Here is a 15234-nt window from a genome sequence, read left to right as displayed (position 1 = left end):
AGGCTTGCCTGCCAGCCCATGTCTATTTATTGCTCTTGGACTTGAAGCAGGCAGTCAACATCTGGAAGGAGATGCTTTGTTTACCTTTATATCCCAAACGAACTGAGCAGTATTACAGTGTCGTAGCAAGGCAAACGCCTTCATGCTCACGCTAAATTAATTCATCCTTGCACACTACTCACTTGTTAGCTCAGTGCTTACAAGAAACTCCACGGGGTTCCGCTCTCCACTGACCAACAAGAGGGACCACAACGCTAGTTCACTTGCAGCTTCTTCCCTGTGGCGAGGTCAATAAACCACAGGAATCAGGGCCAGGGCATGGATTTGGATGAGGTTAAGATGAAGCTTCCTTTTGGTTGGAGATGGGGTTAATTTGGGTCACTCACACATGAAATGACTCTGAATGCAAAGAAAACCAATTTTGGACAGCGCCTGAAGTAGTAATCCCAGATTTCAAATTTTCATGACACTGTGCCAGTATGACTTTGAATCTGCAGCATTTCTGCTGATTGGCTGAGCAGCTTTTACATGTTCATAGACAGAAGCAGTCTGAGATTAGAAATGCAAATGCTTCATTGTTTTAATTATGTTGTATTATTTTGTATTTCATAAATGTATTTTTATTTTTTTACCAGAATGCTTGAAAGGAATTTCAACATAAATAGCAGAAAATACACGAATAATAACAAACTGTCTGACCCAGTTCATGTGGACGTGCTAACTTGCTTTAGGACTTGACTTGTACTTTTTCCCTGGAAGTATTTAACATGCCACACACATTTTACTGGCCTGATGCTTACTAGAGAAGATGTAAGATGTGCAAGGCATTCTTTTTCTTTTCTTTTTTTTGTTCAGTTATGAACAAAAGACCTTACAGGAGCATAAGCATTTGTTACATATGACCAGTCGTGAGTAAAATGGGGAATTCTGTACAAGAAATAAAAACAAGAAGAACTGTTTCATTTCTTTAAAATGTGTTATTGACTGTTTAAATGTTCAGAAACAATTTGAACACATAAATTAATTTAATTAGAGCCTCTTTTTCCTTCTTTTCCTATCCTTTTCCCTCATCATCACCCTCTCAGGTACGGGTAGTTATTACTGATGAAAACGACTGTGTTCCTGAGTTCCTCCAGTCAATTTACAGCAAGGATGGTGTCCCAGAGACTGTGACAACAGCAACCTCCCTGCTGCAAGGTAAGAGTCTCAAAATACCTGTTTGAGTACCATTTATAACCCACCAGCTTCACTGAGTGTATTCTTTATTTTTAGATTCACATTATTAATTTATAGCTCAACTTACTACTCTGTATCAGTTTCTCATATGCAAAGGAAATTTAACATCGCACTGCCTTCCCTGACCTACAGAAGTAGGTTCATCTTATTTTTTAATTCATCTTCACCGATAAACAGCTCCCGGTTATGTAATTTCTGATGCATAAATCACAATGTTATTAATCTTTAATCTTATTAAAGAAACCCTGCAATGGTGTTTGTGCATTTTTTCACTGGGCTGAATTAAATATTTCCAAGTAAAAATCTCAGAATTGCAAGGACCTTTATTACGTGTGCCTGTATTTGGTGACTTTTAAAAGAAAAAAATAACAATCCGTGTTTTACTTCTTGTGTTACCAGTTAAATTTAAGCCAGGTGCAGCTCAGTGGGCAAACACGTGCCTCTGTGGGAGCTGTGATATGCAAATGTTTGAGAAGCTTTGCTGTAGCGGCTTTCAGAACAAAACAAGAGTGCCTGCGCTTCTTTAACATTCATGTATTTTGACTGGTCAGGAAACAGAGTAGATACTTGTCAGCACCGGCATCACTGCTGCTTTCATCAGTGCAGCTGCTGTAGCCTCTCCGTTCCTGTAATAACCCAAAGGGAACGCTTATGTTTCATCAAGAAATGGTGATGCCAACTGTTGTGGGTATGTCACAGTGACACTTTTACTCTGCCAACACAACTGACAACAGAGTTTTTCCGTCTTCTCTCGGAGACTGTTTCTTACTATCTCCTCTAAAACATTGTTGCTTTTTTATTAAAACTTAGACATCTGTTTGTTTATAGCGCTAAACAGATCAATCTTTAGCTTTTTCAACAGGTAAACTTTAAACAGGGCAAGAATGAAAATGCAAGTATATTTTAATTGCTTACAAGAACTGTGTGAAAATGACTGTAGGTATGACACCGTTTTGGAAATGTCCATTAGCTGTGGATGCAGGCGGGAAGACTTTGGATTGAATTCATATTAAAGAAAAAACAAACAAACACAAGACTGTGTGTGTTTTAGTGTTTTTTCTAAACATCTAAGAACAGCTAAGACCTGTAAAATCATGCCGTATTCTGAGAAAAGTTACTTGTTTTCAGGTGAAAGTTAACAGCAAACATGGTTTTTGTATGAATAAACAAAAGAGGTGTTAAAATTGTTTACATTGCTTGGAAATTTTGCTCCTATGCTTCAATTTGCAACATTGTCCTGGAGAAAATAAGCTGAATTTTATATGTAACTAAAACAATAATATAGCCTTTACAACTTTAATCTGTTTTCCAGCTAGCATACTGAAATGCAGTCTCAAGGGTTATAATGATATTAATTTGTTAACCTGTTGCTTACTTGCCATCTTGAGGCAATGGGCAATTTTTAAATTTTGCCACTCCCCGGCTGATATCCAGGCCAAAGAATCCTGTTCCATCTGCTGATTTATGAGTGTAAATATAATTTTAAAAGCTAATAAAAAGTTGAGTCATTGTTAAAAATACATTTTGACAAATGCAATCCCAACTTTGGTCTTCAGATTAATTTACTTACCCACATGCAGCTGAGATCCCCGACACCACTGGCTGGAATGCAACCCCAAACCATGACACAGCCTCCACCATGTTTTACAGATGGCTGTACTCACTGCTGTACCTCTCACCTGACCTCCATGTACATATTGATGACATTTTAAACCAAAAATGTCAGATTTAGATTCTTCGCTTCATTAGATAAGTTATCACTGACTTTCAGTCTAGTTCTTGTGTAACCTGGCCTACTTCAGCCTTTCCTCCCTGCTTTAGTTCCTTAAGAAAGGCTTCTTGATAATCACATTTCCCCTGGCACTCTTTCTGATCTTGTAGGTCTTGTGTCAGATCATTGCTGAATTTTTATTCCTGGTTCTTGAGGACGTGACTTTCTCCTTGTCTGCTTCACTTGTCCAGTTTCCTGTGATCACCACAAGTTTTATATGAAATATTATGGCAGTTGGGAAGGAGCCCCACAAGAAAATAGCTGAGGCAACAACTGGAGCACATGTGAAAGATGTCCATAGTGGTCCCAGTGATTATACAGTAGGAGCACTGGGAGCTGTAACCCTGAAAATGGAAGAGTGGTGTAGAAAACATGCAGTCCAGCTCAGAAAATGTACAGAACCCTGAAACTCCCAGGACCAGAGCTTGAGAATTACTTAGACAGTGTTTTTATTTATTTATTTATTTTTAATGCTTTTAGACATGCAGATGTGCTTTGTCAATATTGAATGTGAGCAAGTGAGAGATGAGTGTCCTTGCAGCACACCAGTTTGCAATGCTTTGCAGCATTTTGCCACATAATGAAAATATGCTGTATATGAATAAAGTGCAAACAAACACAAAGTGAGAAGCTACGGAGCATTGTTCGACTTTACTACATCACCAGTGTTTGTGTGCAAGAAGTCCACAAATTAGATTTTTGGTTTTCTGCTCAGCATTGGAGCAATTCAGTCCAACAAGGCACTTGATCAGTAGAGCTACACTGACCAAGGTCTTAAGAGTAATTCATATTTATTCACAGTAAAAATGTTATTTATTTCTAGCAAACATGGAGAAAATAAATGAGTGAATGGGGGAGTGAGGTGCGCACTGTGGGAGAGACGCAGCAGGCCCTTAGCTCGCTGCCATTAACAGGTGCACCAAGGGAGGCGAGAAGTTTCCTCCTGCTGTGCTGCTGTGTTCCCACCCATTTCCATGCTTGTTTGAACACTTGTCAATATTTCCGTGAGTGGGGAAAAAAAAACCCACAAAAACAGTTATCACATTTCTGCACAGAGATTCCAGTGATTTCAAAATGCTTCAGGATTATGATATAGCAAACCATCTATGTGACCTGTGCAATTTTCAGTCGTAAAAATAGACTGTTGTTGCCTAAATTTAGTGGGGTGAAAAATGTGTCGTACAAATTGTAGCTTTCCCAAAATAATGAACAAAAATGCCCCAATACATGGTATAATTAATACAATTAATTTTACCCAATCCACTTCTGAGTACATCTAAGCCTGAGCAGCCCAACTTCCTGAAATAAAGACATTTTTCCCCCCTCACTTAATTAAGTGGGTTAAAAGGCATAGTATAAATTAAATGAGCAGGGAGAAATGGGCATCCAGCATCGTTTTGCTAAATCATGTGCTAGTAATCCCATAATCATTTCCATCGTGAGAGTGGACAAATGTGTACTTTGCCAAGTTGGAAATCAACTGCAGCACAGTGTACCAAGCAAGCCAATTATCTTGCTTTCCATAGAGATCTGAGGATCCCGCTGTCTCCATCTTCTGTACAAAATCATAATATGCCAGAAAGATACGAGGGATGCAGCTAAGAATGTATAGAGGCCTGTTAAACAGTGTAGCGATGCTAGTGCAACAATGCTGATTCAAGATTACAGAGGACTTACTGATAAATAGATGCTTAAATGTTTTCCTGAAGAATAGAAATCTCTACTTAGTAAATTAAATATTGACTCATATGTGACATGTGTTTGGCTACCGCGCACAATTGGCTTCTGGGTCGACACTAGTGTTGCAGTTCATTTTCAACCCATCATCACTGAATGAGAGGCTGCTCAAAAATAAAACAGCTGTGTTTCAGTTTTTCTTCAGAAGACTGTCAATGTATGGAACCAGGTCTGTAGCGCAGGAAAAACACACATTTATTTTTATCCAACTTGTAAAGCATAGAGAAATCTAAATAAAAGACTAACATTTTGGTAAAAGGGATAATATTAACAACAATAAGAAGAAGAAGAATTGTAGAATTTGTCTGGACAGAAATGGTTTTTTCCACACTTGATTCAGCTGTGTATCAAAGATTATTCCTAGAAATCAATCTGACATAAAACAAAACACAAGAAACCACTAATGATGAATACTGACTATGCTAAAATGTGACACAATCATCCATTTAGTGTTAAATCTATATGTGTTTGGGGTAAATTTGGGGCCATCTGTAAGTGAAAACTCATCTTTAGGTATTTACAATTTTTGTGTAATGTTTATTTTATTATTTATTTCTCCGTGTGTGAAGTAATAAGAATGAAAGTATATACAAAGACCCATTCATGTATTAACCGATTTCTCGTTTGACTTCAATCTCGTTCTCTCAACAGTGGCCTTAGTGATATTAGTGGTATGACATCATTTAACTGAATCCATAAACTTTGCTCAGATAGCAAGATTAATGCCTTTGGTAGTTTGATTTTACACTTTCAAAGTCATAGTGCATTTGTAATGAAATGGAACTGAAATGATTGACAAATATATCAAACTTAATGGGAAAATATAGCAAAACCAAAAACACAAACAGGATGGTGTAAATGGAACCTCATGGCTGACTTTCTTTGCCTGTTGTACTCTCATTGTTAAATTTACTTTAACTGTACCAAAGCATCACATTTCCCATTTGTGTTTTGTGGCTTTTTTTTAATGTAACTGAAATATTTTTCATTGAGTTTAGTGCTTGTTCAACATAAGGACACATTGAAGGCCACAGCCCACAAACATTTTGAATATTACCACAGCACTTTGAAAATTCAGCTAATCTCGTGTACTCACATACGAAATGTCTCTGCTGAAATAATGAAGTAAAACTAATCCTGCAAATAAACACTGACAAAGTTTATATACCTCCTTAACAAACCCAGATACTTTGTTTTGCAGGCATTTTGTTAATTGAACGCACTTCAAACTGTTAATTTGAAGCTAGTTAGAGTTCCCCGAGGCTTTATAGCAATAAAGAATTATGGTTTGTTAGTGGAAGCAAACAGTGGCATTGTTTTTATGTATGTGTGCATCTATTATTCATGTGAGCATACGTGTGTGCGCACGCATGTGTGCGTGCACTTCTGTATGGGCCCTTGAGCCAAATGCAATGTAAGGTGAATTGGGGAATTGAGCTTTTGATGGTGAATGTTCTTGTTAGTGTAAAATATGCTTATTCAAATCCCTGGTGGTCTTTTCAGTTTTAGCAAGGCAGTCAATTTGTGGCCAGGCGAGTCCTGGCTCCATGGATTCCCAATATGTGATGTGGAAGCAGAAATGTTGCAAAATGACAGTCCTTTCAATGCATGCTGGGCAAATAACGCTTACTCCCGTGGCTTAAAATTGTGGCACTGGAAGCGTCAGTTTGAACACATAGTGTAGCATGAGAAATGAGATATCAAGTGCATATGGTTTGGATGAAATACCAGAAACAAACTTTTAAATAATTAGAGAACTCGTTCTGCACAAACGGTTTCTCTGGCGACTTCATTCAATATGGTACATTAGCTAAAGATAGTTTGTTATAAGTAGTAGTTTCGATGGAAGTTTCTACTTTCATCAAAAAAAACATGAAAAAAGCTAAAGCAGTGATGTGACGTTAGTATCTGTGTTGGTTTCCACAGGACAGCTCAGGCAGTATGTCCGTCTTTATTTTTAAGGCAGTACAGACAAACTGGGGGCAATAGCAACATATGCAAGCACCTGCTCCTCCTGCACAACTTTCATTATAAACGTGTGCACTAATACTGCAGACTTAGTAAAGGCCTTCATCTTTTAACTTTTTGCTTTTGTACAACTTTTATTTGTGAAATAAATCTTCTGCAAGTCCTCATATTTTTACATTTGGATACAGTGTATTCAGAAAGTGTTTCTGCCCTTTCAAGGTTTCCACATTTTGTTGTTTCGGGCACATCTCCAAAGTGATTCACTGTATTTTTTTCCCATTAGCAATAGAAGTGCAGAACTTTTAAATCACACAGCAGTTTTTTCTTTATGTGTTGTACTAATGAATTAAAACATGAAATATTAAAATAATCCAGTTATATATATTTAACATCACAGATGAAATCTTATGCATCCTGCTTCTGAAGGTTATTGAATTCAATAAACCTGGAGAACAAAGTCAGACATCTGCTGATATGCTATGTTGTATTTCTTGAAAACTTGCAGAAAAAAATAGAGCAATCCTGAGTAAACCTTTTTCAGGGTCTCAGAATGGAGCTAGATTTAATTTTAACAAATTAAAGACCTGAAGCATATCAACAAGAAAACACAGGAGGAGCTTTGGGAAGATGCTGTGAAGTTCCTGCAGTGGCCCAGCTAGAGTCCTGACCTGAACCCGGTAGTGAGAATATCATTGTAGAGACCTGAAGGTAGCAGTACAATCCTTTTAGGATCATAAACGAACCGACTAAGATGATTAAGACACTTTAACCACTTGCTGGTAATGAACAAAAACACAAATCTTCTTTCTTGTTCAGTTTTATTGTGTATAAAGTAAGAAATTAAGGGGGGAAAGCAAAACAACTGACTACTGCTTGAATCTCAAACATATATGCAGATACATGAAAATGTAAGTTATACATATATGTCACAAAAAATGAGAAAGCAAGAAAACACAGTTTCCATCCAGCTTCCCTCCTTTCCTCTTGTGGATATTTAACAAATTGTTTTTCTAGTCTGTACGGTCAGTCTAGCTAAATCACCAGTGGTAAATCCAACCTTTGTCGTCTTTGTTTAGTCCTCCTGAACTCTGTTTTTTCTGTTCTCCATCTCTGTGTTCTCATCTTTAGTTTCGGCCAATGACTGTGACTCGGAAGAGAATGCAGAGCTGACCTATTACACCCTGAGTCCAGACTTCACTATTTCCCCTCACGGAACAATCTTCCCCGCGGGACCTTTAGACTATGAGAGACCTAATCATCTGTATGAGTTTGTAGTCATGGCCATTGACAAGGGGGAGGTTCCTCGTACGGGCACGACTACGGTACGGATTAGGATGGCAAACGTCAACGATGAGGCACCTGAGTTCTCCCAACACATGTAAGTAAGACTTGTGCTTTATTGTTTAAGAGAAAGAGAGATAAGCTCTATATTATTCTGTGGCTGATTCCTGCCTGCCTGCCAGTCAGGGTGAAGGCAGGAGAGGCTGACAGTCTTCTGGTGACAGCATGATGTTTGGTGCAGATACCGAAGGACCAACTTTGCTGTGTACTCATTTCTACATTGCCAAAGGCAAACAATCTCCTGCAGTGTCTCTTGGTTAAGTTGTTGAGTGTAGGCTGCTGCACATACATTTTAGGTGCAAGCTGCCATTCACTCTTTTGAGGTGCTGCATACAATTGAATTTTCAGTTGTATTGTTGGCACAGGGGCACAGAGTTTCTCTGCATTTTCTTTCTGCAACTTGTTCAACAGAGGCTTTTATTTAGCCCTGAAATAAATAGTCAAAGAATTGAACGTAGGAAAGGCTTGATGTTTGAATTGCTCTTTGCTCCCTGGTTCCATCCTCACGAATGCACATATTTGCTTACTTTTCCTCTTTTTATGGCACCAAAGTGAATATCTCTGGGGCTTTAAAACAAGCAATTTCTAAACAATTATGCATTTAATTACATTTTTAAAAAAATATGAGAAACAAACCTGTTGAAGCTCTTGGGGCCAAGACAAAAATATTGCCGTTATCTGAGGTTTTCTTTTCTCGGTTTAATTAAATGCAAGCATTCCTGTCTTCCTTTCTCTGATACACTTGAATTTACACTTCAGATTCAGTTAAACTGGTAACACCTGTTCAAAGTAGAATTAAATGAGGTGAACTAAAGAGCTGTGGGCTGAGGTTTTCAGTCAGCACTGATCCACCATCAGGGCCACATCTACAACATCTTCCGCTTAGAATAACTCTCCTCTCATGGTTGAGTTGCATTGATTCAGCTCCACAATTCCCTGCTGATTTCAAATAGAAATGGATCTATATGCAGTAATTCTTTGGCAAAAATATCTATTGCACATTCCTAAACATGCTGATTTGAAGCCATCTGTGATCAAGTCATTTTAGATTAAATCTGTCACCGGTGTTTCTGTTTGTGCACACAGTCCACTGATACCAAAGTAAATAAGGCAACCAGAACTACTTCACTTAGAAGTTGAGTGAGGGAGAGCTTCCCAGTTCAGCATCACAGCTGCTGTTAGCACATTCCCCCCTCCCGCTCGTGCTGCTGTGGTGTCTGCATCTTTTAATTGGTTGATTTTTCTGGCAGAGAGCTGGGCAGATTGGTGAGGCAGGGTCAATCAGCCATGCCCACCAGCACCCTCAGGAGGTCCTGAACCCTAACTCTGTGTGTGCGTATGCTTGCGCCTATATATGTGTGTATTTAGTAATTGAGAAGGTCCCAAGAAAGCGAGGTTTTTGTATGGACAGATTGATGTGGTTATAAAGGGCATTCATCCATCATGCATCTGATATGCATGTGTTTATGTTGTTTATAGAGGAAAGGGACTAGTGTGTGTGTGTTTTGGGTTGTATTGACTTACTGTCAGCGACAGCCAAATAATCCATCAGTTCTTCCTCTGTAACCCTGAACCCTCTGTCACAACTGCCCTAAAAACAGTACTTGACAATCTATGATTCATCATTCAGGCACGAACAGAGCTCCAGAGTCATCCATGCAGGCAAACACACTGGTACAAAATACACTTAAATGTGCACATGATGACATCTGTTATGTGTTTGATGAAACAAATACAGTAGGGCTAGTTTAGTGGGATTATGCTTTTGATAAGATTGCTTACTTTCCCTCTGTTACTTATGTTTCAATTGCCTGTGTGCATGCAGGAAAAATGTGCATGTATGTTTAGTTACATGTGCTGAGCAGAAAGGAAAAAAAGCACGACACAGAGAGGGGTCATTAAATATATCATTATCCAGGCAGAAAATGTGGCCTATTTATATTGATCCTTGGAGTCAAAGGGAAGCGATAATGAGCATCCATTTCTACACGTTTTGCCAGTTTATAATGAATCTAGGTTGCAGTTCTCGAAAATTGATGTGACCACTTAAAAGTGGAATTTATTTGAATTTCTTTTCTTAATTACACAATGTGTTGATCTTTGTTATTGACTTACTAAAAAGAATGTGATGTTTTTTTCATATTAGACCTCAAGATCCTAATATACATATTCTATATGTAAAAGTGGCTGCAGCTTTATCATGTCACCCACTTAGTTTGAAGTCTTTATTTTATTTTATTGAGCATATTTCGCTGAGACGATGGAAAGTTATCAGCTCCACATGACTAAAAACTAGTATTTTACTCAAGAAAAACAGAGGCTTTGTGGAAAGGCTGGCAGTGTAATTAAATGCTAAATAAATCATATTTAGTCACAAAATGTCATTAAAAATGCTCTGAAAGACACTGCCGCCGCTGTGGTGCAACTGACTCTGCTTCAGTAACTTGAATTAGCTCGGGTGAATTTTCATTCTCCTGTAAGGATAATCTAGTGTTGGTGATCTTTGGAGCCAACCTGAATTGGCTAATAGAGAAACACTTTTTGGCACCAGAAGTTGCCGCTTGTAAAAAGAAATATTTTTCTAGCTGACTTAGTTGAACTAGTTGAGATTAGTTCAAGCAATCAATCAGCTAACACGTCTAAGGTGTTAATTCAAAAAATGGCTTGAGTTTTAGCTTGTATCTCATTGTTCAGCCTTCTTGATTTTGCCACTTACCGATGCACTTGTAGATTGGCAGATCTTTATGTGGCACTGCTTTACCTCTTGCAAAGGAGAGTTTACATCAGAAGGACTTCCTGCGAAAATAAAAGTTTAAAAATTGAGTGCACTGTAGTGACAGCTTGCTCCAAACAGAAGCCAGTTGGCTGCCAGGTAATGAGCCATAACACAAGGACATAATTGTAGCACATGGTGTCTGTATTTTATTGTCTTGTGTGCTGGTACTGCATCTCTTGCTTCGTCTGCATTGAACCTATCCCTGCACCCTCTGCTTTTTGGACCATATTACACTCTGCAGCATTGAACTGTTTACTTCATATTGGTTAGGGAATGTATGGAATGTATTACACACCACCAGTGGTTGAACAAAAAAAGAGTAATTTGTGGCTATAGGAGATAGGGCTGTTCGATATAATGATATATATCGGATGACGATATAAAAACGTCTATCATTTCATTTTACGCTATCGTTTGTTTCGTGGTGTCGCAAAATAAGCTGTTTATGGCAATATTTTTTCATGGTTTTGATGGTCACTGTAGTGGCTATATTCATTTCTTAAAGTTCTCTCTTTCTCTTATATTTAATATAACCACACTACAGATGGACAAGCGCCTGTTTTTATGTGTTGTGGTTAGCAACAACGACGGTAACAGCATCACGTGTCCGCTTGTTTGTGTTCCACATAAACCTTTCACAATAAAGCTCAAGATCCTGTTGAGACTTTTCAAAATAAACTGAACCACGTGAAAGAGCAGATTATTTACGGATGAGAAGTAAAAAAGAGCCGCCAGGTGCTAAAAAATAAACCTTAGACTCAAACGTTAGAACAGGCTTTTCCCCGCAGCACGCCGTGTAATAAATACTCACAAAGAAAACAGCGGCTGTTACAACTTATGTCTAAAAATGTATCATTTCATGCATCGGTTAAAACACTCGACTCCAGCTACATGACGCGCAGCTGGAAACACTTCCCGCAAGTCGAGCTGCCCGAGATTCACAGAATTTACAGAAAATGTTACATTTTTGTGATTTATATCGTTATCGGACGATAGAATTCTTATATCGGGATATGAGATTTTGGTCATATCGCACAGCCCTAATAGGAGATCATGTGGACGGTCCTCACAATGTCCACACGCAAATTTGCTTAATAGATCCCAAGTGCTAAAGAGACTCCCCATAGACTTCCCTCATGATTAAAAACTCCACATAAGTTCCAAGTGATGAGTCAATGCGCATACACAGTAGACAGTCATTCAGCAAAGAATGAAAAGCGAGCAAGCTGCTACCATTTTATATTTCCTAAAGCGATAATTAGACAGAACTGAGAGTGAACAGAAAGGGTGTGAGATGTATGCAAAGTTTTTTTTCACCGTGTTAATTTTATTGAAAGATGAGATAAACATCTAAGAAAAAGTCAATAACACGGAGAGCAGAAAAAAGTGTGTTGTAATTTCCCCTTAATATAAAGTTGCTGTAATGACTGAAGTAACTGATATACTGCTAATTTATCTCCTTTTTAAAATGCACTTGCTGTTTTTTTCTTGTTATGATATATTGATGTGTCTCTCTGGTGCCATCTCTTTATAACTTCTGCTCAGGCGTCACCTGTTATTGTTTTGGGAGACTTCTCCCTCCAAATTAGATTTCTCTTATACAAACTTATTTCTCATTCTGCCTTTTGATTTCCCCGATTGAATTAGTAGAAATGATGATAGAGTCTCCACAGAGCAAGAACAGTGCTTCCGTGGAGTTGAGGTCATGTTGAATTTAAACCAGACATTCACTGTAGGTTGTATGAAATAAAGTGTTACCGTGAAGGTCAACATGAAGACACATTGTTTTTGCTGTTTAAGCATCCAGTGGGAATTCTGTATTTAAAATAACAGCAATTCATGATTAAATCCTATATGTAGTAATGTTATTCTTTCCCTCATCTTTTTGTTACTTAGTCATGCTCATTTCAAAATAATGAAAGGACAATAAAATACACTAATTCTACACAATAACTGCAGTTTTCCAAATGCCTCAACCTCAACCTCCTGCAGATTGTCTGGAAAAAATACAGAAAAAACTGAGTCATCAGCACTTTGGTGAATATCCTGTCTTCCTTCTCTCACCCCAACCGGTCGCAGCAGATGGCCCCGCCCCTCCCTGAGCCTGTTTCTGCCGGAGGTTTCTTCCTGTTAAAAGGGAGTTTTTCCTTCCCACTGTCGCCAAAGTGCTTGCTCATAAGCAGTCATATGATTGTTTACAATATAAAGCACCTTGAGGCAACTGTTGTTGTGATTTGGTGCTGTATAAATAAAATTGAATTGAATAAAACATGTCAAGGAAAGCACTCAGAAAGGGAACATTTGCAATAGAACAAATATACGCTCATCAACCACTTTATTAAGCAAGTTCAAACTGAGCATCAGAATGGAGAAGAAAGGTGATTTAAGTGGTGCCAAAAACAGGCTAGTCTGATTATTTCAGAAAATGCTGATCTGCTGGGATTTTCCCACACAGTCATCTCTTGGGTTTAGAGAGAATGGAAAACAGAAAACATCTGGTGAGCGGCAGTTCCTTAGGTGAAAATTTGCTGTTGATGCCAGAGGTCAGAGAATAATGATGAACTGATGTCTTGATTTAGATGGTAGGGTCAGAATTTAATGTAAACAAGATGACATCATGGATCCGTTACCCAGTGGTGACACTTTTGGGCTCTTAATATGTTAAGAGCCCAAAAGAGTAATGTTTTATTCCTTTATTTATCCAGGTAAAAATCTTATTAAGATTAAAAATCTCATTTCCAAGAGAGACCTGGCATCAAGGCAAGAAAAGTCAAAAAAGTTGCCGGCCATGTCCACATCCCGTTTATGAAGAAAATGTAAATGTCTCCTTGAAGCAGGGTAACCATGAACCATGAACCATGTCTCAGATCTCATTGTGTTCAAATGGCCTCCACAGTCACCAGATCTCAATCCAATAGAGCACCTTTTAGGATGTGTTGGAACAGGAGATTCACATCGTGGATGTGTAGCCAACAATTCTACAGCAACTATGTGACGCTACCAAAATCTCTGATGAATGTTTTCAATACCTCACTGACTCTATGCCATGAATAATTAAGGCAGTTCATAAAGCAAATGTAGTTTCTATCCCATTACTAGCAAGATATATCTAACTGAATGGGCACCGAGTATAAACATTTCTACTTTCAGATTCAAAATCAGCTTATCAAGCTGAGAGATCTGAATATGCCCCTAAAGCATGTGGGGTACCAGGAAATCACTTAAACAGGTTTCAGTTCATTGTCAGTCACCAGTGTAAGTAGGCTTTGATATCAGGTATCTTTTTTAAAAGTAAAAGTCCCCCTGTAATTATACCTATACATTACATTTTCACAGTTGCCTTTCATCACTGTTTTTTCCCCTAACTCTAAAATGTAGTAAGAATGGAGCTAAGTGTGCTTTCAAACACTGGACCACAACACAGCAAATGTGAGGAATATTAATACAACATATTCCCATTTCTAATCCACCACTTTTATATTTATTAAAAAACAGAATCTTTGTATCAGCAGTTGGAGACCCTGCTTACATCATGTTATTACAAACCTAGCAGGATTGCAACAGACCATCAGCCATGCATTCAACACTGCTTTCCTCTGAGGTTCTGACTGGAAATCAGCTTTTTGTTGTTACTGTCAGAACTCAGGTATCAGCTCTTCTCATCTTTTCATTTCTATACAGCAGTATGACAGAGTGGTTATTAATATAATTACGTACAGATGAATGGGAATTTATACAGTGGGCTAAATAAACACACAGTAAGCAGCAGTTGGAGGGATCAGCGCACACACACACACACACACACACACACACACACACACACACACAAACTCTCCATTATCCCCATGTCCCCCTTCCTTTCTTCATCTACGATTTATCTGGATAAACTAAAATAAAACTTCATAATTAAATTCTGTAATTAATTTACACAAGTGACATCAGGCATCAGCCTAAGGGACGCCTACTATTCTCCCCAGATCAACACAATAAAAACAAACCAAATTGTAAAACAAAAAGTTTAAAAAGTAATTAGTGTGTCGGTGTGTGTGTGAGGCCTTTTTCATTTAATTGAAACATCGATTGGGCCAAATTAGAGTTGTGGTAGAGCCCCAGCATGATTGCAAAATGCATCTTATTGTAGTATAACTGCTTCTCTTTGTATTCCCTCGCATTGATCAGGCCTCTCCTTTCTCTGCCCTATATTTTTTACAACACTCACAGAGGCAGTTGTTCATACAGTGGACGAGCATCTGCTTGAAAGCGTTTAGGGTTAGACTGATTTAAGTGTCACCAAAGATCAGCTTAGAATTTGTCCTGAAAAGAAAACTCAGAAATTGCCATGACAGTGGAATATTACTTCTATGTGTATTTATGAACTTTGCATCATTCTTAGCGCAATACATTA

The 15234-nt window shown here is 38.2% G+C and overlaps 1 protein-coding gene across 1 annotated transcript in view; it reads left to right on the top strand.

Annotated features, from left to right (window-relative positions):
- LOC146393167 (neural-cadherin-like) overlaps window positions 1-15234 on the top strand; it is a 325691-nt gene that overhangs the window by 93202 nt on the left and 217255 nt on the right. Inside the window, exons 5-6 of the mRNA XM_084927227.1 lie at window positions 1086-1197; window positions 7841-8090. Coding sequence (XP_084783353.1) covers window positions 1086-1197; window positions 7841-8090 — 362 coding nt within the window. The remainder of the gene's footprint in view (window positions 1-1085; window positions 1198-7840; window positions 8091-15234) is intronic.

This window comes from Perissodus microlepis, chromosome 1 (genome assembly GCF_051167445.1).
Source record: "Perissodus microlepis isolate ML-2025 ecotype Zambia chromosome 1, ASM5116744v1, whole genome shotgun sequence".
Taxonomy (NCBI): domain Eukaryota; kingdom Metazoa; phylum Chordata; class Actinopteri; order Cichliformes; family Cichlidae; genus Perissodus; species Perissodus microlepis.
This window is presented reverse-complemented; position numbering and strand designations above follow the sequence as displayed.